Genomic DNA, 25143 nt, shown 5'->3' with positions numbered 1-25143 from the left:
TCCTTTGTATCCCTTCACTCACACTATTTCCTCTTTCCTTCCTCCTGGCAATCCCCATATCTTTACCTTTCCCTGCTTCCTTTTCTCCTTCCATCTAGGGGCATGCATTCGACAAAACCTTACCAGAAAAAAACCCAAAATACCTTTTTGGTATTTTTTTTTGGGGGGGGGGGTGTCTTACTGAAAAAGGTGGCAATTCAAAGGGAGCTGAAAAGCATATCCCCGAATCATGGTGAATGTTTTCAGTATGATTCAGGCCACTTCTCTCCCTCTTCTACCTGTTCAGTGGCCAGGCAAGCGCAGAACTCCCCTGCCACTGCTGCCTCCGGGCTCTCGGTGACACAGAGCTGGACACTGGGCTCGGCCCAGCCAATCCCGGTTCGCATCTCTGCCTGGGTCCTCACCACTGCCTCAGAGCTCCACCTTGGCCTCTGAGAGGGTGGCCTGCGCAGAGTTGCGCAGAGCTGATGATGACCTGGGCAGAGCTGCGAGCCAGGATTGGCTTAGCCAATCCCAGCTCGCAGCTCTGCCCAGGTCATCATCACCACCGCCTCCAAGCTCCACCTGGGGCTCAGAGGCAGCTCTGTGCCTGCCGCAGCTGCAACCCTGGAGGAGGTAAGTGGGAGGGGAGGGGAGGGGAGAGGAAATGGAGGGGCGGTAAAATTCAGATTCGGGTCTAACAGACCTGAATTTTGGGGGGAATCCAGATATTTCTGACATGGAGGCTTGGAAATATCCAGGTTTACTGAAAAAAATATGAATTTTACTGAATTTTTTTTCTGCACAGCCCCACTTCCTTCCTACCCACTCAACAATCAACCTCTTATTTACCCTTATCTTCATTTAGACTCACAATGTGGAGTCAAAGCAGCTTAAATTATTCTCCTTTTCTCAGTTTTGTCCTCACAACAACCCTGAGAAGCAAGCTAGACTGAGAATGTGTAACTGGCTCAGGAACACCAAGATTCCATGCAGAGCGATGATTCAAACCTGGCCCTCCCAGATCCTAGTCTGAAAGTCTAAGCACTACAGTACACTGACTTTCATGGAGTGGTTGCTTTTGAGCAGTAGCAAGCAGATAGGGCCTGAGTAAACAAGTTGACTGATGGTTGCTGGTGGGCCTGGCTATGATTAGTCCTCCCTCAAAGGCCAGGACAGTTTTAGAAATGTTCCTTTCCCCTTCCCTTTTACTAACAGAAACTAAGTAGCCTAGAAATGGCTACAGAGTACGTCCCGTTCTTAAAGCTACAGGCACTCCTTATATCACTGGAGGGGTTTAATTCCCAATGATTTTTTTTAAAGATTTCAGATTTATCTGCAAACCCAAATTATTATTTTTTGAGGTTTGTAGAAAGATTCATCTTGTCTATTTGTGAGAATTAGACATATTGACAAACAAATCTTTTTCATTGAACAAAAGCACAGCATTTCATTTAATGCCTATCATAGCCATATTTCAACAGCCAGCATTTTTTTCTGAATTACTTAGACCTATGTGGCACAATACCATTAGCAACTTGTTATTCTTCCTCAATATGCACAACAAATATGTCTTCGGATCAGGTGGTAAAAAAGATCTAGTCTATATCCAAGTCACATGACATTGAGGAAACTGGGTAACCTTTGTTATTATGCTCATGATTTAAAATCTAATCCTCTCATTTAGTGAACATCTGGCTTCTTTCTTTATCCCTCAGCTACATTTTGCAAAATAACACTTTTGGGATACAGACAGAAATAACAGAATCAGCTACTCTGACAATCCAATTACCTTATCTCTTACATGGACATCAAATCCTTCTGGCTGAAGTCATAGAGCAGATTGTTGGGGACATCAGAGATTTTAACAGCATTTTTTCCCAAGATAGGGGATTAGCTGAAGGAAAGGAATACGGTGACCACAATATAAGGCAATGGTTCCCAACCTTTTTTTGACCAGGGACCACTAGAACTTTTTTGTTCGGTGCAGGGACCCCAAGGTTCAAAATAAAAATTCCGAGTGCCAATGCGGCAATTTAACCTGAATACTGAGGTTTTAGTTTAGAAAAAACAACTCATATGTTAACATCTTTTGCCTTAAAAGAAAAACACAATAGCAGAGCTTTCAATGATACAAACAACTTTTTATTGAAAGGCAAATCCAAGGCAAAATCTCCCATTCACAGATGGCCAATAACCCCCCATGCAGTTTTTTGAGAATCTGGATGGGGAAAACGTGCATCTGAGTGGCAAATCCAAGGCAAAACCTCCCCACAAACGGCTGGGAGATAGGAGGACGAGCGAGGGGGAGAAGACACGGCCCTATAAAGAGGGAATGGGGTGGAGGCCGAGGAGGATCGCCACGGGAAGGCAAATCCAAGACCTCCTCCTTCTCGCTGCCGCCGCCTGGGCTCCTTCCTACCTTCTCTCCCCGGGGAGCCTGCCATCCGCCCGTCCTCAGCGCCTCGGCCTCCTCCGCCAGCCAAAACCAGCGGGAAAATCCTGCCCGCTGATTGGCTGCTGCCGCCGCCCGCCTTGGTGCCGCCGGCCCTCGAGCGCCGCGTGCAAAACCCGGCCGCGCTGTGAGGAGAGGGAAAGGGGGGAGGAGGAGGAGGAGGGCACTTTACCTCACACACGGCCCCTGAGCCGCGGCCGAAGCTCAACTGAGAGAGAGGGAGAGAGCTGCGTGCCGGACCCCTGGTGGTAAACTTTGTTTCGCGGACCCCTGGTTTAGTTCTGTCCGCGGACCACCGGTTGGGAACCACTGATATAAGGAAACATTCACTTGGATGGAAATGGATATCCAATCCGTCTCTGAGGTGGCAGAGCTTAATAGTCAGAAGCACCAGGGAAACGAATCCATTCAGTTCTATTTTAACATTTCCCCATGCACTTTAAGATTTGTTTCCTATTTCTCAATTTTACCAGTTCACTTGGCACTGTAAACCCATTAGAAACCCAAAACAATGCACGGAAAGTATGTTCATTCAGATGAATGCTAGTGATAGACACAAATGATCACACAACCAACAGTGTACAAAGGAGCTATTCAAACTTATTAGAATTTTTTGTGGACATGTGAATTTTTGTGTTTTGTCTTTATACTTTTGCACCAGTGAAATGAAACATTGTATATAGTTATTCTGGGAAGAGTGAACTGGACAAGAGGAGATATGACATCATCATTACAGACTGGCTGGATATTAGGGAAAAATTTTTTTTTACAGGAAGAGTTGTTTGACAGTGAAATCAGCTACCTAGGGAGGTGGTGAGCTCCCCCTCACTGGCAGTCTTGAAGCAGAGGCTGGACAAGCACTTGTCAAGGATTCTCTAGGCCAGAGTATCCCAAACTTTTTGAGTCATGGAGCACTTTTCAGCAGAGAAATTAATCACGGAACACTAATTTTCACCTATGCGTGTATGTTAACTGCCTTCAAGTCGCTTCCAACTCATGGCGACCCTATGAATCAATGTCCTCCAAACCATCCTATTTTTAACAGCCTTGTTCAGGTCTTTTAAATTGAGGGCCATGGCTTCCTTTATAGAGTCAATCCATCTCTTCTTCTTCTAGAGAGGTGGTGAGCTCCCCTTCGCTGGCAGTCTTTAAGCAGAGGCTGAACACGCACTTGTCAGGGATGCTCTAGGCTGATCCTGCATTGAGCAGGGGGTTGTATTAGATGGCCTGAACGGTCCCTTCCAACTCTATGATTCTATGACTCCACCTCACCCCCCAACTTATGCATGTTTACTTAAAAATATGAAAAGGTCCTATGAATATAGTTAACTCTCTGCACAATTGGAAACCCTGAAAAATCAAAGTTCTGACACACACCTCCAAGTGAATGTCTAGAAAATGAGTTGGGGCTTGCCACCATGATGACCCCTCCCCTAAACACACACATGCTCAGTCTCCCCATAATGCCTGAAAACCATTAATGTTCCTCACTATGTGGTTGTCATAGCAAGCCAGGCCACTGAATATCTAGCCCAATGTTATCTATTCTGATTGGCAGGAGCTCTCCAGGGCTTTACAGAGAGGGCTTCCCTAGTCATGCTTCCAGAGATTTACTGGAGATACCAATAAGCTGGAGCTTCTTGCAGACAAAGAATTTGCTTTACTATTGAAGAATACAGTGTACGATGCTGCATTTTGAAACTTCAGATACATGCTGACACAGTCATTAAAGATAATTCACAGTGGGTAGCCGTGTTAGTCTGTCTGCAGTAGTAGATGATAAACTATTTAACAGGAACATGGACTCTGGCACCAAGGCCTGCAACAAACCAAGGTGCCAACTTTGCCCTCATATAGATTCTAGGAACATCATCTCTGGACCCACCAATGTCAGCCATACTATCTCACGTTCATACTCCTGCTCATCTTCTAATGTGTTTATGCCATCACATGCCAGCAATGCCCTTCCACAATCTACATTGGACAAACAGGTCAGTCTCTAAATGGACATAAGTCTGACATCAGAAACCACAATATTCAAAACCAGTGGGAGAACATTTCAACTTTCCAGGACATTCTGTTGCAGATTTAAGAGTAGCAGTTCTCTTACAAAGGAATTTCAAAGGGAGATTGGAAAGAGAAACTGCTGAATTACAGTTGATATTCAAACTAAAGACAATGCATTTACCTGGGCTGAATAAAGACCTTTCATTCATGGCTCATTACCAATGCTGATTTCTCCACGCCCATCTCTCCCCTGGACATCACAGACTCTTCTGCATACCATACCTAATCCCATCACGCCTGCTATTCACATTTACATACTGTTAACATTTACATACTAATGCTTGTCTGAATTCACTCTCCTCTACTTAAAGACAGATGGATTCACATTCTAGCTGTATCTGAAGAAGTGAGCTGTGGCTCACGAGAGCTCATACCCTACCAGAAAATATTTTTGTTAGTCTTTAAGGTGCTATTGGACTCTTGCCCTTTTCTACAGTCATTAAAGTAAAGAATAATGAGGGCCTCTACCCCAGCTTGTTGGCCCTCCAGGGCAGCTGTTTGGCCACTGTGTGAAACAGAATGCTGGATCAGATGGACCATTGGTCTGACCCAGCAATGCTCATGTGACTCTGGTTCTTATAGCATTTTCAGGAGCATGACAACATCTTTGGTTCATGGTGCACATTGTATGGTACCGAACTCCCACCAAAAGGATTACACAGTGTGAACAATGCTAGTTTCCATATGAGGCAAGCAAGTGTCAGTTTGCCATGAGTAAAGAGTACTGGTCAGCCCACAGAGGCAGGGCTGGATCTACATTTTTTGAAAGGGGGCAAAAGTACAAAATGATGCCCCATATTTACATTTTTATTTATATATAGGTATGTATATAATGTGTATATAATGTGTATATAATATACACATATAATCAACAACTCTTTAAAACAATATAATAAATTCTGTTGACCTCTATGAATTGTTAATGAATAATTACACTTTTACATAATCTTATCTATCTATTATCTATGAATAATTACACTTTTGACACTTGTCAAAAGTGTAAACTGATAGGGCTCATAGAGGAGAAGGTTCAGAGCCTGGAGGGTCAGATTGCTACCCTTCATGAGATCGAGGATGGAGAGAATTTTGTTAACAGCAGCCATGAGGGATGGGGAGACCAGTCAGAAGGACAACAGAGTGGGTGGCTTCCCTAACAAGAATGGGTTATTCAATATTAACCAACAGGCTAGAGTTGGTAGATGAGCTAAAGGTGTGTGGGGGGGGGACTTTAGCGGGAAGTGACCATGTCTTCCGAGAATCCCCTTTGCTGTGGAGAGCCAAGGAAATTCATAGCCAAACATGTATGTTAGATTTTAGTAGGGCAGACTTTAATGAATTCAGAGGCATGATGACATTCCATGGGCAAGAATGCTGGAAGGGAAAGGAACAAGTGAAGGGTGGGCTCTCCTAAAACACAAGCTCTTGCAAGCTCAAGTTGTCAGTATTCCAGTATGATGGAAATGTGGTAGAGAATTGAACGTTTCTCGCTTTTCCCCTGAAAAACTTCCCTAATGTTTTAGGGAAATGTTATTTAGGAAACAATCTTGAACTGGTCTACTCAGAAGTAAATCCCATGTTATTCAATGGCACTTACTCCCAGGAGAGCATATTTGGGATTTCAGCCTTAGTGTAATTTTCTCAGCCACCTGGCACCCAATGTAACTTTAGCAGTAGCCCAGTTTCCACAGAAAACCAGCATTCATTACAACCCAAATATAGATTTGTTCTTGTGCTATCTTATGATTTACAAAAATTAGCCTAATGGCTCTAGGCGCTGAAGAATGGAATGAATATCTGCATTTTTTTTAAAAGGAAAATGTTTGGTAAATATTTAAACCATTTTAATCCAAGACCAGATCTCTGACACATGCAAGAGCGGTAAAATCTGAATGCTAAAATAGATTCTATAGGCAAAACAAAACAAAACAGGAAGATCCTCTATATTTTCAGCATGTAATACTATTCTTGCATACTACACACAAATTATTGTGCCAAATAACTTATGATTGGGGACCTTGAAACCATGGCAACTGTTTATTTCCAAAAGAGAGGAAATTCAGAGAAAACAAAAACTTGGTGTCAGTGGGGAAAATCAGACCATTTGGTCTACCTGCCAAACAGGCTGATGAATGGGCATCACAAAAACCTGGTGGGGGAGAGAGCCCTGGCCTATGAGTCAAAGAATCTCATTTGCAGAGCTCAGAGCATCTCCCACAAGGGGCAGGATTCCTGAGCCTGGCTTTGCCAGGGCGGGCGGGTTATAAGAGTGAAATAAATAAAAATAAACTCTGGATTGGGGGGGGGGGAGTTGCCTAAGCAGGTGGAAGTTTTAAAAGGGGAAATATTCCTTTGTTCTGGGCTCAAACACTCCGCCCAGATGCTGTGACCTCATCCTCCTCTGCAGCAGGGAAGCAAGGGGAATGAGGATGTGTTTGCTCTTGTAATGTAACTTAGCTAGAGTCATAATTCATTGGATTTCCTTAGATCTGTATCTCCTAACCATGACAGCAAATTTCCAGGCATGTGCTCTAGCTGAATCTTTACTTCTCTTGTAATGGAATTTCTGCGGGACTACATCTCTGAGCAGTGGTGACGCTGATCTGCCAGCATTTGCCTTTTTCTGAGGGAAGGAGGAAGAGGGGAGAAAAGGGGGAGAAGTGAAACAAGAGGTCTCAAAAGGAACTACAGCAAGGAAGAGGCCTGTGAGGGTTGGGAGGATACCAACAGAGACTGAAGAAGTTGGAGAGAATAACTTCTTAGATTCTTGCGGTCAGACTGAAGCCCCAGGTAGAGACCTTGTTTATCGGCTGTGTTAGGAGAGCCCTGATAGGGTTGCCAGCTTCAAGTTCAGAAATATCTGGAGATTTGAGGGTGAAGCCTGGGAGAGCTGGGTTTAGGAAGCAAAGGGATCTTAGTAGGGTACAATGCCATGCAGTCCACCTTCCAAAGCAGCCATTTTCTCCAAGAGAGGTGAGGTCCCTTTTTTCACAAACTGGAGCGGGTACGCCAGAGGGTTACAAAAGTATGGATGGCAAGGAAAACATGATAGAACTGTTGCTCCCTTCTCCTGTAATATTAGGGCTCTAGAGCACCCAATGAAATTGATGAGATAATACATTCGAGGCCGATAGAAAAAAAGTACTTCTTCACACATGTCGTTATCTTGTGGAACTCCCTAATGCAGGATATGGTGATGGCTGCTAATTAACATGGGATTAAAAGAGGATTAGGTAGCTCAGTGGTTCCTCAGTGATGGCATCACCTGCTAATTGCTTGCAGCTCAAACTGATATTAAAGGGACAGCTAGAGGTTTAAAATGTGGCAGCCCTACTTACTTGATCGAGAAGCAAATGTAACTAAATCTCATCCTCACCTTTCAAAATAAAACAGCTACACAACATATTTGGTGGGGGGGAGAGAACAGACATGAATAATCATTAAAGAAATATCAAAGTCTCTCAAACTAGATATTTGAAAACTAAGCTTGATCACTATCCCATAAGTCTATAGGTCATACAAGTCAAAATGGCTTGTTAACATACAATAAATCTATTGAAAAACTGCCAAGTGGTGGCTACAAGCCAAATCTTTCCAGTCTAATACAAGCATCCTTAGGTCTATTAGAAAATGTAAGCTTTCATTGCTAGCAGTTAGGTTAATATGTGGGCCCCTAGTTCCTCATTAAGTAGTTCAGACAGCCTCTCCTCTTGTGAGATTTCTTTCCCTACTGAACTTCAATTGTCAGAACAGTCAACATAAAGTATAAAATCATCTACTATCAAATTATAAAAGTGTTAACTCCTTTCTTTTTCTTCCCTGGCTGGTAAAAAAAAGCACTACACATAAATACACTCCCAAAGTAAAGATCAAAATATTCAGCATTCTAAAGACATGTTCTCAGTGTAGTTACAAGCTGTTGACTGAAACAGCATTTATAAAGCTGGAGCACAACTCATCTGATTCCACTGAATCAATTTAAACCAGCTGTTCTCAAGCTACTACCTTTTTCTTGGCTAGATTTTTGATGTGTGATTGCTGGGCTAGTATTTCTTTTTTCTTCTTTAGGGAGTCATCAGTACTTTGGAAGCAAAACCTACAGCAGTTCAGTCTTTTTGCAATAACATAGCATGTAATCCTGAAGCAATTACTGGTTCTTTCGCATTGTAATACTTACAGATATTTCTGTGAATTGAAGTAACTGAATACTGTTTCATGGTTTGATGTTCAGCAAAATTCAGTATCTTGGGCCAACAATTGTATTACTATTGTGTCACTATTGCCTTGGGTAAACATTTCTTGTTTGCTGTCCATTCCTAGATTAACCTGGTACCTTTTTAGACCAGTCATTTCAAATATGATATCAGTAACCAAAATATTTTATTGTGGGCATAGCAGATATACATTTTCCTTTATTCAGTTTCAGATTGCTGTCCAGACTTTCTAAAACAGTATCTTAATTTTGTCTGGTTCTTTCCTGACTAGTGATTCTACAGGATCTTGGGCAGATACCTGAAACTGATGGGACCTAAAATTATTTAACTTTGACTGGATTATGTACATATTCAAATACTAAAAAAGAAGTAGTCATCATGTCTGTGTGTCTTATGTATGTATGTACTTAAAGGGAAGCCCTTGAGAATCAACATCAGTTCTATCTGTACAACTCAGTCTCTTCACCATTTCACACCATTTGGTACAAGGTCCAGACAAATGCATGATAAGGACTTGAGTCATTAATTCACATTTAGCTATTATTTTTATTGTACAATTTTGCTAACTGAAAGCCTATGGGCTGGATCTAGGCTTTGGAGTAATTTTATCTAGACTTCAGAGCTCTGTCTGGATTGTCAAGAGATGGTCAACCTTGTATACATCAGTCTGACAGTTTGAAAGCGAGCATTTGATCAGGTCATATTTTTGGAGCAATATCCTGCTTTCTGATATGTCATCTAAGTGTAAAGAGTAACATGGAGGGGGTTCCATATCAAACGCATGCAACCCTTCCGTTCCCAAGCTCAGATGAAGATCTTTGCATTTCAAAGTGGTCTCAACTACCATCAACTAGGTCAGTTGGGGTGGGGAGTCTTGCTCATCTTCTGGAATAATCTTTGGAATCATGTCCTTGATAGGCTTACACTTGTCAGTGGATAAGTGGTCCACTTTCCTATAAAGTAGTACCGTATTTTTCGCTCCATAGGACGCACGGCTCCATAAGATGCACCTAGTTTTTAGAGGAGGAAAACAAGAAAAAATCTTGTTTTCCTCCTCTAAAAACTTGTCTTATGGAGCGAATGCCGGCTGGGCGCGTACGCGTCGGGACGGCGCGAGCTGGTGTTCCCCGCCCTGGCGGCCAGCTGGGAGGCAGGCGGGGCCGCACAGAGCCGGCTGGGCGCGTGAGCATCATGCTGGAACGACACGAGCCGGCTCTGTGCGCCCTGCCCGCCTCCCAGCTGGCCGTCGAGGCGGGGAAAGCCGGCTTGTGCTGGAACGACGCAAGCCAGCTCTGTGCGTCCCGCCTGCCTCCCAGCTGGGAGGCGGGTGGGGTGCACAGAGCCGTCTGGGCGCGCTGGAACGACGCGAGCTGGCTTTCCCCGCCCCGACGGCCAGCTGGGAGGCGGGCGGGGCACACAGAGCCGGCTGGGCGTGCTGGAACGGGGCGCACAGAGCCGGCTCGCGTCATTCCAGCGTGCCCAGCCGGCTCTGTGCGCACATTCGCTCCATAAGATGCACAGACATTTCCCTTCACTTTTGAGGAGGAAAAAAGTGTGTCTTATGGAGCGAAAAATACGGTATATGACCATCTGATGGGGGAAGAGAGTAACAGTGCATGACCTTTGAAAGCATTGGGAACAGCAATGGGTCTGAAATCATTTTGCAGCATCTTCGACCTGATGCTTTCACTTATGCTGCTTTGCCTGCCTTCATGCATGTAAGTGTATACTAGGAAGTTAAACTTTGGCCTTTTATGCATGGCCGTTTCCTTTGCGGTCACCCCTCCAATGACTTTGGGTCTTTGTGTTGATTATGCATGCAGTTTCCGACCGTCAGCGGTCACCTCACTCTCCCCCTGCATTTCCCCGGGTTCTCAGGGACCTGTTTTATCACAAGTTTGAAAACGCGGGCAAAACACGGGGAACTCATGGGGGAGAGCAAGGCGACCTCTAACGGTCAGAAATGGCATAATCAAAACAAAGACCCGAACTTGTCTGAGGGGTGATGGTGAGGGAAACTTAGCCATGCATAAAAGGCTTTTGTTATTTCAATGTACCTACTAGCTTGCCTTTTATTTAAGCCTGAACCTTTTAAACAGTCTTTTAAATAAAACCTGTTGTTTTTATTGGTATAGTCTACTGCAGGTGTAAGAGTCCAAATGCAGACTTGGTCAAGCTACCAGGAGGGATTTATTCCAGGGCCCCAGGTCCGGAACAGGGGAATTAAATCACCCAGGTGGATTGGAAAACTCGGTTTCTTCGCATCAACATCACTCCTGTCTATACAGCTCAGTCTCTTCACCATTTCCCACCATTTGGTGCAAGGTCCAGATAAATACATGTAAAGGACTCGAGTAATTAAGACACATGTACCTATTATTTTTATTGCACAATTTTTCTACCTGAAAGCCTGCAGGCTGGATCTAGGCTATGAGGCAATTTAATCTAGACTTCTGAGCTCTGTCTGAATAATAACTCATTCTCCAAGAATGCAGAAGTAGGTTGGTGGTATGCTAGTGAATGAATGACAGCTCCATCCTAAGCAGAGTTACACCCAACTATACTCATTGACCAAGGGGTTTTGAAGGGTGTAAGCCTGCTTAAGATGGCACAGCAACTCTCCTGAACTGATGGCTCCCACACTAATTAAAATCTGCAAATGTCAATAAACATGGATGAGTATGAAATTTATTACTCCAATTCACACACTCCAGGAAAGCAATTCAAATGTCTTGGCATCTATCTCTGCCTTTGGAGAAGCCTTTTACATTTATTACAAACTCTAAAAAACGCTGGGTATTTAGTTCAACAATTCAACTATTTTGTTCCCTAGGCAATTATTACAGAGAGAGATTATGTGTTCTATGGAAGCCGCAAAGGTTTTAAATGTCAAGACAATCTGGCAAATAAGTATCAGAACTACTTCCAGAAGAACATTCTAACTTCTTCCTTTCAAAACAATAACATCTGGTCATATCTTAAAGCAAAAAGAAATAGCAGTGATAAAATTTTCTAAAAATTCAAATATCTACAATTATTGATGTCATTCTGGGTTTTAAATTAACTTTTTTTGGTGAAAAGAATAGCTGCGATTTATGCATCACATAAGAAACCCAGCAGTAATTGCCTTGAAAAGAAAATATACCAATAGCTTTTGATTGCCAATTTAATTTTATTTTCATATAGTAACTTTTCAACAAGACATTTTAAGCACTGGAGCTTATTTCATACTTAATGGAGGACTGCAAAGAACACTTCTGAGAACTTAGACAAGCGTATTTCTTGTTGAAATGTTACACTATGAAAATAGCATTTAATTAGTAATCAATTGGTAGTTTCATGTTTTGTTTGCAAAGCAGTCATTGCAGGATTCCTCTTGTTTGCGACTTTAATTCATTTTGTTGCGAAACTAAGGAATCATTTATAAATTATATCTCAAGCCCTGGTATGGAACCTCTTGGCCTCTCATAGACTCACGTGTTACTATGGAGTAAACTACATGTTATATGACTTCAAACTCGAATGGTTTAGGAATGCATGATGGGTAAATTTGAATTGGCTTTTTTTTGCAAATAGCAAAGAGAAAGTATTTGTCAGAGAAAGATATCTGATACACTTCAAATGTCTAGCTTAGAAATATCGAGCTGGATGCAAACTGGGACTGCTTTTGTCTACTCTCCACTGCTGCCTTCTCCTAGAATGCATGCAAATACTCTGTTGCCAAGGATCATGAACCCCAAATCACTTTGACTGAAATAACAGAAGCCAAAGAAACTTGTCAAGTGGTTGGTTGCTGGGCAACCACACAAAGGGCTTCCTTTCCTCTTATAATCTAACAATGTGCAAAGAAAAACTCAGCACTCATATATATTGGGCAGATCCAATAACAGGGCATGTTTGGGGCCCTTGAGATGCCCTTGATTCGTATGTATTATAGTAGATAGGAAAACACAAAGAGTAGTAGGAATTCAATTCCAATATGAATGATGGACCCTACTCATAAAGGTGATCACAGTTTGTGGTTATGGAGCTCTTGATGCATTGTCGAATTAAATTGTACCATGCCATTGTTTCATTATGCAGAGAAAGAACACCTTTAGTATCTAGGGAAACCCCTACCTGTAATATTTCATTGGATTATAATTGTATTCCCAAAAGATGACCCAGCGGGTTCAGGTACTTAAGGTAAATCCTCAATGAGCACAATGAAACAGGTATAATTTCATTGCCAGGGTCTTTATATGACACTAGCAACATTCTTTTATTTCTACAGACTTGAATACTGAATTTTATAACACGCAGGGGGAGATGGGGCTTAAAAATCCCATGGAGTCATCCTCTTTGCACTCCAGGATGGCATATGCCTGGCCACTTTGGCAAGCTAACCGGGAATATTTTAATGCAACTTATTTGCTGGCACCCTTCCTAAAAAGCTCTTTTTTTTGTAAATGGAAAGGAAGGGCAATATAATAGAAATACTATATAGCATGGAGCCAAGATAAAAATGCAATTAGAAAGGTTGAGGCATATTTGCCTGTGTGTGAGAGACAAAGAGGAAAAAAAGAGAGAGCTAGAATATGAGATATGCTAAGAAAAATGGTGTCTGACCTGAGCATATGATTAGTAAAATGTTTCAGCTAATACAGCTCATCAGCTGCAACATAAAGTAGTACAGCCCAGGAGAAACTTTATCACTTACATTTATCTATCTACATCTTGATGCAATCCTGATGTTACTTCATAGAGTTTAATCGTAAACACGAGACTTCTGAGTTGACCTACGAAGGATTCTTATCTGAATAATTCTCCGTGAAGGACTGAACTGTGATGACTAGGCACCAGTATCTACGTATTTTTAATTGTTTTACTATTTCATTGTTATACCAATAGGCACATTGACTTGTGGGCACCTTTGAGCCTCTTTGGGTGGGCACAATATAAATGTTTAAAATAAATAAAATTGGCAGTTATGATTTAACTAAATATAATCCTTCTTCCACTTTCAGCCCAATCCTCTGCATGTTGATTCAAAAGTAAGTCCCACTGGCATCAACTGTATTTACTTCCAAGCAAATACGGCTTTGGACAACAGTTTATATTTCTTTATGGTTAAGATTACAGCAGAGAACCTTTCCCAGAACGGGGAGTGTTAATCTGGTATGTTTTTGGTCCTGAACTGGCCCAGTTACAGCTTCCATTTTTGAACAAAATGGATTTCAGACCCTGACTCTGTGGCGTTTTCCATCAGAAATTGTGACTTTTTGTGAGACTGCAACAATACAGCACTGGGTGATTGTTTTGCATTCCACAAGTAACATCGCAGGTAGCTGTAAACACTGGTGAAGCACCTCTTAGTATTGAGAGAAAGCTTTCATTTCGGTGGGGGCAGCTTGTCTACAGCTTGTCCAAATGGCTATTTACAACAGAAGACCCCTCTCACCAGACAACCCTAACTGTGTTTGACTCTACATGATCTTATGGGGTGAGAAGAAGCATGGATTGCTGGATTTTTAAAATCTTATTACGCGTGACTGTTCCAATGCTTTTGGGAGAATCTGTCAATTCAACTAAAGGAGCCCAGAAGCTGGTGTGTCAACTGGGATATTAATGTTGCCAACTGTGTTAAGATAAGCAGCTGCTGAGATGCCCCAAGAAGGCTGTTGGTTCCTGCAAGCAACCAGATTGCACAGGGCTCGGTTCCAGACACAAGGGAGACACCCTCCTCCGACTTTTCATGTATAATCATGCTATACAGGTGTCCCTTCCTCAAACCCCAGCCTGAAACTCCTCATTAGAAGTCTCATGAATGTACTGTTAATTGCCGGAAAAACAAATAGTCCCCAGGACACAAGTGCGCATCTGCAACACTGACAAACAAGACCAGTCTTATGACTGTCTCCAACTCAATTTGCAGTTCGCAGTTTGCAATGTGCTTTGGCGGTGTATTGTTTAATACTGTCTTCCGATAAATTGTTTCCTTCATATGAGTAACACTTTGGTGTCTGTGTCTTCCTATTGCAGCTGCATACCCACTGCGGTGATAAAAAGCTTGAGGAACAGAGGCCTCCTGCTTAAGGGGAATGAATTAACATGTAGCAATGTGTAGAACAGGAATGGAAAGGTTCTTACCTGCTGGCGTTGGCTCTTCTTCATCCAGTTCTGTTAACGGAAGAAAAAAGTAAAGTTACTATAAATACACTGAAGAAATGCACTACATAACATTTTGAGTTATTTGTTTATTAAGATTACTTATAAAGATTCCAACCATATAAATATGTGGCTATTCAAGAAAGGCATAATGTGCAAGGGCTGGAACAAAAGATTGTTCCACTAGGGCAATTAATTTTTCTCCAGAGGAAGAAGCATTTTCCATCAGTGAAAAACTCCTTGCCTTGGAGGAAGACTCCACCATTGGAGGAAAAAAAAAAACATTTACAATCAACTTGCAGATTTTTAAAATTATTCATTTATTGTTATCCTGCTACTTCCTGTTCCTTCTGTTCCAAGTGTTTTTTCCTATACTTTAATATTTTATTATTGTAAATGCTGGTTTATTTATTTGCATTATTCCACCTTTCTCACTGGGACTCAAGGCAGATTACACAGAGTGACTCAATACAATCAACAGATGGGACATTCAATAAGCAATGAAATAGGATTTGGGTTGTAGAACCTAACAGAAATTTTAAAAACAGAGGAAGAGGAGGAGGAGGAAGAAGAGGAAGAAGAAGAGTTGGTTTTTACATGTCGACTTTCTCTACCTTTTAAGAAGAATCAAAGCGGCTTACAATCTCTTTCCCTTCCCCTCCCCACAACAAGCACTTTATGAGGTAGGTGGGGCCGAGAGAGTTCCGAGAGAACTGTGACTAGTCCAAGATCACCCAGCAGGCTTCATGTGGAGGAGTGGGGAACCAAACCTTGTTCACCAGATTGGAGTCCTCTGCTCTCAACCACTACACCACTTCACTACACCAGAACTGAAGCAAAGCAAATCATTAACATGACATATTATATGATGCAAAATTACACCATAGGATCCAACTTACAGCAAATTCTACACAGTAGTACAGACCACAGCCCTTAATAATTTATCCAAGTAACTTTGTGAATCATTTTGTACAGTGCTACCCTATTACATGCGTATAAAAGCCCTCTAGAATAATTCACACAGTCAAAAGAATGGGAGCCTTCCTGGCCTCAGGTAGGCCATTCTATAAGGCACGGGCCACAAGGAGAAGGCGCATGTACAGGCAGTTGTTGATTGTGCCTGTCTCCATGTTGGCACCTGCAGAAGGCCCTACTCTGATGAGTAAAGATGATGTGGTGGAGCTGTGGTAGATCTTGCTCTGGCGCTGAATTATTAGGAGAGTGGGATATAAATAAATTGTAATAAAAGTTTGAATTTACGGCTATTCCAAGAATGAAATCAGAAGGGCCATTAAACCAAACAAAAATCAGAAAACTCAGGAAAAACAGTCTCCCATAGGAAAGGTATTCTTGCCATTTATTAAAGGAGTCACTGATAGGATGGAGAAACTTTTGAAAAAACATAACCTACAAACAGTGTTTAAACCCACCAAGAAAATACAACAAATGCTACGATCAGCCAAAGACAAAAGAGACCCTCTCACCTCTGCAGGAGTATATCGTATACCTTGCAGCTGTGGAGAAGTTTACATCGGGACCACAAAACGCAGCATACAAACAAGGATAAAAGAACATGAAAGATATTGCAGACTGGGCCAACCTGAGAAATCAGCAGTGGCTGAACATGAACTGACACAAACAGGACACAGGGTCTTATTCCAAGACACTGAAAGACTGGACAATTCTACCAACTATTTTGTCAGATTGCACAGAGAAGCCATTGAAATTCATAAACATCAGCACAACTTTAACAGAAAAGAAGAGAGTTTAAGAATGAATAAGGCTTGGCTTCCTGCCCTGAAAAACCTCCAGACTAAGAAAGGCTACAGTCAACAATAGCCATGCAGATTAGCTTTGGATTTCACACATTACCAGGTCATTTTAGGATACAATGCTTCCATATTAACATACCACACTCTCATTAGTACATTATCTTGATACTTACAGGACAATGATTAGCACATTACATCTGCAGGACAGTACTCAGCTCAAACCCAACCCCTCTCTGACTCTTCCTACACACGACACCGAGAGACATTGTCCTTCAGTGTTACTACTCTGAAGATGCCTGCCACAGCTGCTGGCGAAACGTCAGGAAAGAAAATTCCAAGACCACCGTCACACAGCCCGGATAACCTACAAGAACCAAAGAACATACTGGCTTTACAAAGTTGATAGGTAGCACTGACTTCCCTTGGGTACCAATAACTCCATCTTTTATATAGATGCTTCATATACCAATCCTTCATAGTAATTTCCCCTCCCCATATCCAGGAACACATGGAAGAAAACATATGGAGACTGTCATATTTCAGAATGCCTGAGGAAGATGAAGATGAAGGAATAAAGGCATGACTATCAAAAATCTGGAATGATAATAAATTAATCATCGGTAAACAGAAGATTCTGGGTGTATACGATGGTTATATGTAGGGTTGCCAGGTCCCTCTTAGCCACTGGCGGGAAATTTTGGGGGCAGAGTCTAAGGAGGGTGGGGTTTAGGGAGGGGAGGGACTTCAATGCCATAGAGTCCAATTGCCAAAGCAACCATTTTCTCCAGGTGAACTGATCTCTGTCAGCTGGGGATCAGTTGTAATAGCAGGAGATCACCAGCTAGTACCTGGAGGTTGGCACCCCTAGTTATATGACAGGGTTAGCTCTGATCGTTTTCAGTTCATTAGCTGTGGTGTTTATAAATTTTTATTTCTTATTTTGGCATATTTGTGTATCACTTTGCATATTCAGTCTGCTCACTAGTACACTTACAAGTTGGTTTTCTAGGGGCAGCACATGTGTTTGTTTCCCCCCAGTGAGTTTCCACAAGAGTGAAAGTAATTTTATTTCTGGTTGAGGGGCTAACCTTCTGGGGTAAAAGGTTACAGATAAGGTTGCCAACTCTGGATTGGTTAATTCCTGGAGACCCGGGTGAAGTCTGTGGAGGGTGGGGTTTGGGGAAAGGTGGAACCTCAGCAGGGTATAATGCAGTAGATTCAATCCTCCAAAGTAGCCATTTTTCTGTAGAGGAACAGTTCTGGAGATCCGCTAAAATTCCAGAACTCCAACCACTAGCTGGGGCTGGCAACCCTAGTTACAGGGTAAATTCCAAACAACCATTATGCTAGTGAACCCACTTAGTAAAACATTTTAGTTCGTCTCTGAAGAACTGATATCGCAGTCTGCTCCTTCATATTGTCTACCCAGCTAGTACATTGTTCTCATGGGTTTTTAAACATAACTGTGCTAACAGCTGACACTTCCCCATAAAAATATGAATTGTATTTGCAGTATGTATATAATTCTTGAACAGCTCAAGTCAGTGTTCTATATCTTATTTTATTGACAGTTGTACTGGTCACTGGGGTTACTTCTAATGCCATGCCAGGAAAGCATTCTTTCCTAAAGATGACGGTGGGGGGGAGCATCGGTTAATTAAATTTTGTCTGGCTGCTTGCAAGACTGTCTCTCTCCCCTTAGATTAAACTAGTTTGAAAAATAATATAATAGTGCAATCCTAAGGGGGGCAAAAGGCAAAAGGCAAAAGGCCTTAGGAGGCGGCATGACTCCAACACTAGAGTAAATGCCACTTGCGCCGTCCAAATGGGCTCTTACGCCAGCACCAAAGTGAGTGTTCCTGGGGGCAGGCTGACATCAGTCAGCTCCCTGAGCCCCTTTGCTCTGGGGATGCCCCCTTTTTCCATTGCAAATGTACGCCAGTCAAAATGATGATGCAGCCCGTGGAACTGCATAAAGCAGTTTCATGGGCTTCAGGGAATTTTCCTGTTTGGATGTGGCACAGCAAGCCACTCCAGAGGCAGTGAGGCTACACTGTGGCTGCACCGTGGCCACACCATCCCCAGGCACACCGCTATTAACCCCCCCCCTTAGGATTAAGCTGCCCATGCATTTATAGTTCACACAAACAGTTAAATAATGTAAGGATTTGTATGCTGATGTGGAAATGTGGCATCAATCTTAAAAGTTTTGTTCCATTGTTCATAAATCACAAAATCACAAAAAATCACACAAGGTTGGAAGAGACCACAAGGGCCATCCAGTCCAACCCCCTGCCATGCAGGATCCCACAATCAAAGCACTCCCGACAGATGGCCATCCAACCTCTGCTTAAAGATCTCCAAAGATGGGGACTCCCCTCCCCAGGTAGCGCATTCCACTGCCGAACCACCCTCACCATCAGAAAGTTCTTCCTAACGTTTAGGTGCAATCGTTTTTCTCTTAGTTTAAATCCATTACTCCGTGTCCTAGTCTCTGAAGCAACAGAGAACAAGCTAGTTCCCTCATGGCATCCCTTCAAATATTTAAACATGGCTACCATGTCACCCCTTAATCTTTTCTCCAGACTAAACAAACCCAGCTCCTTAAGTCTCTCCTCACAGGGCATAGATTCCAGACCTTTGACCATTCTGGCAGCTCTCCTCTAGACACGCTCCAACTTGTCAACATCCTTCTTTAATTGTGGAGCCCAAAACTGGACACAGTATTCCAAGTCAAAAGGGTGACTGGTTGTCTGACAATTCTTAATCTTCCAGATAAAGATTAGAGATCCTACTGAGTTTGTTGGCCCTACAACTTTGGCTCAGAAATCCCTGTTCCAATTTTCACCCTTCCACCAACAAACCCACAAGTCTTTACTTTCATGACGTTTTCTGATTCCTTGTGTCAAATTTTCTTCTGAAATTTACATATTTCAAACATTATGCTTGTATCTTTTTGACATAAATGGTAGCACCGCTGCAGGAGTTCAGTTTCTCCTCAGCTGCTGAAGTGACAGATTTTGGCTACCGTTGCCGTCTATGCTGCCAACAGCCAAGTCTGAGGCAAGCCCCTGCAGAACTTGCCTAGAAGGTTGAACTTACTCTGTATCTTTCTGGGGGGAGGATGAGCTGGAAAAAGGAGGGAACTAGGCAGCTATAACCTCTCTTCACTGGAGGATGTGGGCATAGACCCTCCTTTCCCAGCCTCGGTCACAGAAGGGAATTGTACGCTACCGATTCATCTGCTTTTAACCTCAAGCCTCTTTTTCTATAACCGTGGCCAGGACCAGCCCGAGGATTTTGGGAGACCTAGATGGGAGGCTACTTCACCTCCTCCTGTGCCACAGAAAAGCCACTGCTTGCCCTCCTTACCCCCCCCCCCAATGCAGCATGGTGAGGTGGGAAGCCACTGCCCACCCTTTGAATCACCTCCCACACCACAGTGAGGAAGAAAAAAGCCACCTGCCTAGGTCGCCCCTCCAGGACTGCAGCAAAGTGGGAAGCCTTTCAACGTTTAGAAAAATCATCTGGTGCAGAAGATAAGACGTGACCCTCTGACCATGCTTTAATGCTCTCCAATCTTGAAGAAGAAGAAGAGTTGGTTTTTATATGCCGACTTTCTCTACCACTTACGGGATACTCAAACCGGCTTACAATCACCTTACCTTCCCCTCCCCACAACAGACGCCCTGTGGGGCTGAGAGAGCTCTAAGAGAGTTGTGACTAGCCCAAGGTCACCCAGCTGGCTTTGTGTGTAGGAGTGGGGAAACAAATCCAGTTCACCAGATTAGCCTCCGTCGCTCATGTGGAGGAGTGGGGAATCATTTACTAGGCAGACTTTGTTTGCGGGGTGGTTTTCCAGTGCCTTCTTCAGTCATCTTCCCTTTACCCCCAGCCAGCTGGGTACTCATTTGACCAACCTCGGAAGGATGGAAGGCTGAGTCAACCTTGAGCCGGCTACCTGAAACCGACTTCCATTGGGATCGAACTCAGATCGAGCTTGGACTGCAGTACTGCAGCTTACCACTCTGTGCCACGAGGCTAAAGTGACCATGTGTTTTCGCCCAAAATAAACTGAGAAAACAAATGAATGAAGCTTTCAGGTTGGGGAAAAGAGGAGAGTCTTTTTTTCCAGCTGTCTGAAAGATACTTGACTAGATTCCAAAAGTTTTGTGCCTAACCAACCGTGGCTTTGTTCTTTGCCACCCAGTGCCTTTAGTCACTATACAGGCAGCTGTTTATTTTTTCTTCTAATTTTCTTTTCCTGATGGGAAAAGAACTTTACTTTTATTTGTCAAATGGAGAAGGCTGAACAGATTGTCAGCCTGGCAACAATCAAAAGAAAGTTGGATAGTACATAAAATTCCATAAAATAATAGAAACACAACAGAGCGGAATGCATGAGTAACAGTGAAAGGAACCCTCCATTCTGTCTCTCTGAAACATATGAACATTTAGCTTAGCGCAGTCTGTTAACCAACGGACAACTGAAGATGACCACAATTAAATCGTTTGTGGCCATAGAGTGAATCCATAGTTTCGCAGTCATTTGAAGCCAGATCACTTAGATTCCAATCCATTGGTCTTCTAATCATTAGATAGCACTACTTAGTAGATATTTCCTGGAGTTTTCTATTTAAAAAATCGACACCAATATTAAACATGAAGTAGGATCCCGTGAAAGCAAGAGACAACGTTTTATTAGACTAACAACCCCATGTCATACATTTTTGCTCAGAAGAGATTTCCATTGTGTTCAATAAGGCTCACTGCAAAGCAAGAAATGTGCATAATAGTGCGCCTTAAGTTTTTTAAGAGATATTTTAAAAACTATATTTCTTTTATTTATTTATCATATATTTAATTCATTTGTACCCTGCCCTTCTCCCCAATGGGGACCCAAAGCAGCTTACATTGTCCTCCTCTCCTCCATTTTATCCTCACAGCAAACCTGTGAGTAGGGTTGCTGGCCTCCAGGTGGTGTCTGGAGATCTCCAGCTATTACAGCTGATCTCCAGGCATCAGAGATCAGTTCACCCAGAGAAAATGGCTGCTTTGGAAGCTGGACTCTATGGCATTGTATCCTGCTGAGGTCCCTCCTATCGCCAAACCACACCCTCCCCAGGCTCCACCCCCAAAATCTCCAAGTATTTCCCAACCCACCGCTGGCAACCCTACCTGTGAGGTAGATTAGGCTGAGAGTGTGTGATTGGCCCAATGTCACCCAGCAAACTTCCATAGCATGAGTGGGGATCCAAACCCAGGTCTCTCAGACTCTAGTCTGATGCTCTAAGCCGGTATACCCCACTGGCAATCAGGCAGGAAATATGTGCATGAAGAGCCTCTCAGTTTTTGTGTGCACACACACACACATAATACAGGTCTATATTATAATTTGTGTGTGTGTGTGTGTGTAAGAGAGAGAGAGAGAGAGAGATAAATACAACTAACAACAAATCACAATTAGGGCTGCTAACCCCCAGTGGGGGGATGCCCTACCCCCATTCCCATTGCCTGTCACTGCTCTAAGCAGTGGTGGGAGGAAAATGTTAAAAACCTACAACACTGGCTGTGGCAGAAAAAATAATAGAGACATGGGGGGACCAGCAGCAACTGCAAATGTAGAACAGTCAAATTCAGCAAGGAGGAGGCAAGGCAAACCTTCAGAGGGAAGGAATTCCATAGACTTACAGATTCTAAAAGCATTACTCCCTGCCCAACTTCATGTTCCTCTTGGTCGAAAAGCCATTAGCGTTTAGGTACATACCATGGGAATGATGACTCAAAAAGCAGATTGTGCTGTAAAAAACGCTGGAATAAACAGCCACCATAGACAGTAATAAAAGAGAAAGATACCAAAGGATTTTTAAGGCTCCGGAGAATTGTGGGCAAGCACATGAAAGTTCCTGAGCCTGTAAGGCAAAAAAAAGATGTGCAGTCCTTGAGCTTGTAGGTCAAGCACAGGAAAGTTGCTGAATTTAAATAAGACACAGCTATGAGGAGCCATTGAGCTCAGTATTTTGACAGTAGTAGCTCTTCTGAATTTTTGTCTCATTGCATGCTAAATCTGAGGTCCTTTAAAAGGAGAAGCTAAGGACTAAATCCCAGGACTTTCTGCAGGGACCGGGTGTGCTGTACCATTAGACAGCAGTAACCATGCTCAAAAGCATAATTGCCAGTTAAGGATGACGAGACCTGTAATTAGGGCTCTTGTGTAAACTGCCCTCCTAGGGTTGCTAGCTCCGGGTTCGGAAACACTTGGAGATTTGAGGGTGGCACCTGGGAGGGTGGGGTTTAGGAAGGAGAGGGACCTTGGTAGGGTATAATGTCACACAGAACATCTTCCAAAGCTGCCATTTTCTCTAGGAGAAGTAGAATAAACATTTTTTAAAAAATACTTAAGCAATCTATGTAGTCTGAAGATCAGCTATAATTCCAGGAGATATCCAACCCCTACCTCGTTGGCAACCTTACCTCCCTCACACACACACACACACACACACGCACGCACACACACACACACACCCTGCAAGGCCTCAGTGTCCCTACTTCCTATCTCAAGACTATCCATGCAATCCTGAAAGGCAGAGAAGCCATCATAAGCCTATGCCAGCATAATGGGTGCGGTGGAACACAGGCAGGATGGTGCTGCTGCAGTCGTCTTGTTTGTGGCTTCCTAGAGGCACCTGGTTGGCCACTGTGTGAACAGACTGCTGGACTTGATGGGCCTTGGTCTGATCCAGCAGGGCCTTTTTTATGTTCTTATGTTCTTATAAGTGCCCCTTTGTGTTATGATAAGGGGCTCTTACGCCTGTGTGGGGGCACTTATGCCAGCCCCAGAGACCGACAAGGCAGGGTGGTGCTGGTATGGTGGCGCAGCCTCCCTGCCAGCGTTGTCCCAGTGAATCTCTCCCAAGCCGGCATCCTGGGAGGCGTTCCTGGGGCATTCCTGTGGGCGGAGCTGCCTTTAGGCAGCTTCCTAACCCCTTTCACCTCGGGAACATCCCCTCATGCTGTGGCATTACTAAGCCAGCTGTTTCGCTGGCGTAGTCTCACTAAAGGCAATGGGGCTATTCTTAAGGGTTTTTTTTCCACCTTTATTCTGGCCGGGAAGCCTCTGTGGAGGTGGCATGACTCCCAGCCGCTGCCTAACTGCCCCAGTTGGGTTTTGCTGGGTTTTGTTTTGGTTCAGAAGGGAAGAAAGGTTAGAGATGGAGTCAAACCCTGTTACAAGTCAGGCTTACTGGGCTTGAAGATGATAGGTTGAACTCCTCCAATTCTGAAATATCACCTATCAGCAACTGGGGTAATACTATTGAAAAGACTTTAACTTAACTAGTGTACCCTTTAGTCTAAATGTATTCAGGTCACTTTCATATATAATACATGAAATATCTTTGAACTTCTATTTGTGCCATGAATTTGGGGCCCAAACTGGGAATCCGCTTTATTTAAATCAGTTGTGCGGTCTTGCAATTATAGCTTCTACGAACAAGATTGGAACAAAAACATGTCAATGCATCATATATGAAACTGCCCTGTCATAACTTGGAGGGATGCTGAAAATGATGTACATTATTTTATTCAAGGGAGTGGGGGTGCAGAAGTCATTTTCATAATGGTTCGCAGAAATGTAGTATTGACTAGATTATGTTGCCAGCATTTAACTGCTTTATCATGAAAAAGACAAGCCTCGCATAAGCAGATGCAGAAAACATGAAATGAAGTAAAAGGAGAGTGTAAATAACTCATTCAGAAAACCCTATCCTTCTGATACTATTCCACATGCTAATGGTGAGACCTGCTTTTCTGAAAAGGCATGTCAGCAACTGTCACAGCATCAAATGTCAAGAATGCAAACAAACAAAAGTTTGGATTTAATCTTCCTCCTAAACAGAAACAGTTTACACTAGTGGTAATTTCAGACTTCTCAGTCCTACTGAGTAGTCAGGAACACTGGCAACCAGCAGGACTGGACATGAGCTGGGTACATGTAAATAAATATATGGTGTTTTGAGGCTGCAATGTCACTTCTGGCATTACTCTGGAAGTGACATCATCATGTTGGGGAAAAGCTCTAGGATACCCCCTGAAGTCTATGGTATTCCCATAGTGTTTGGGGGGAATCCTAGAGCTTTACAGGTACACAATGATGTTACTTCTGGGGTTGTACTGGAAGTGATACTAGAACTCCATGTATTTTCCCTCCCAGCCCCAATGCCGCTGCTCTACAAAGTGGCGATGAGCAACCTGGGCTACCAACAGAGTTGGTAAAAATTGGCTATGAGTGGGAGGTCTCCCACCATAGTGGGGTACTGGCAGCCCTAGCCTGATCATCTGACTACTTTGTTTTGCCTCTCCCACTCCCCATGAATAAAAATACTTTATTTTTGTGCTGCCTTCTGTTTCCTTTTACTAAAATTTCTCCATTAAATGCACACATTTGCTAACCTTTTTCTACTCCAACAAATAAGCATTGCACATTATACATATAAAGGACACACGGACTATG

At 43.1% G+C, this 25143-nt stretch overlaps 1 protein-coding gene across 1 annotated transcript in view; it reads right to left on the bottom strand.

The window, feature by feature from the left end:
- EDIL3 (EGF like repeats and discoidin domains 3) overlaps window positions 1–25143 on the bottom strand; it is a 294133-nt gene that overhangs the window by 157261 nt on the left and 111729 nt on the right. The window contains exon 3 of the mRNA XM_056847986.1: window positions 14842–14871. Coding sequence (XP_056703964.1) covers window positions 14842–14871 — 30 coding nt within the window. The remainder of the gene's footprint in view (window positions 1–14841; window positions 14872–25143) is intronic.

The sequence above is a fragment of the Euleptes europaea genome, chromosome 4, assembly GCF_029931775.1.
Source record: "Euleptes europaea isolate rEulEur1 chromosome 4, rEulEur1.hap1, whole genome shotgun sequence".
Classification (NCBI taxonomy): Eukaryota; Metazoa; Chordata; class Lepidosauria; order Squamata; family Sphaerodactylidae; genus Euleptes; species Euleptes europaea.
The sequence above is the reverse complement of the archived record's forward strand: the minus strand, read 5'-3'. Positions and strand labels throughout refer to the sequence as shown.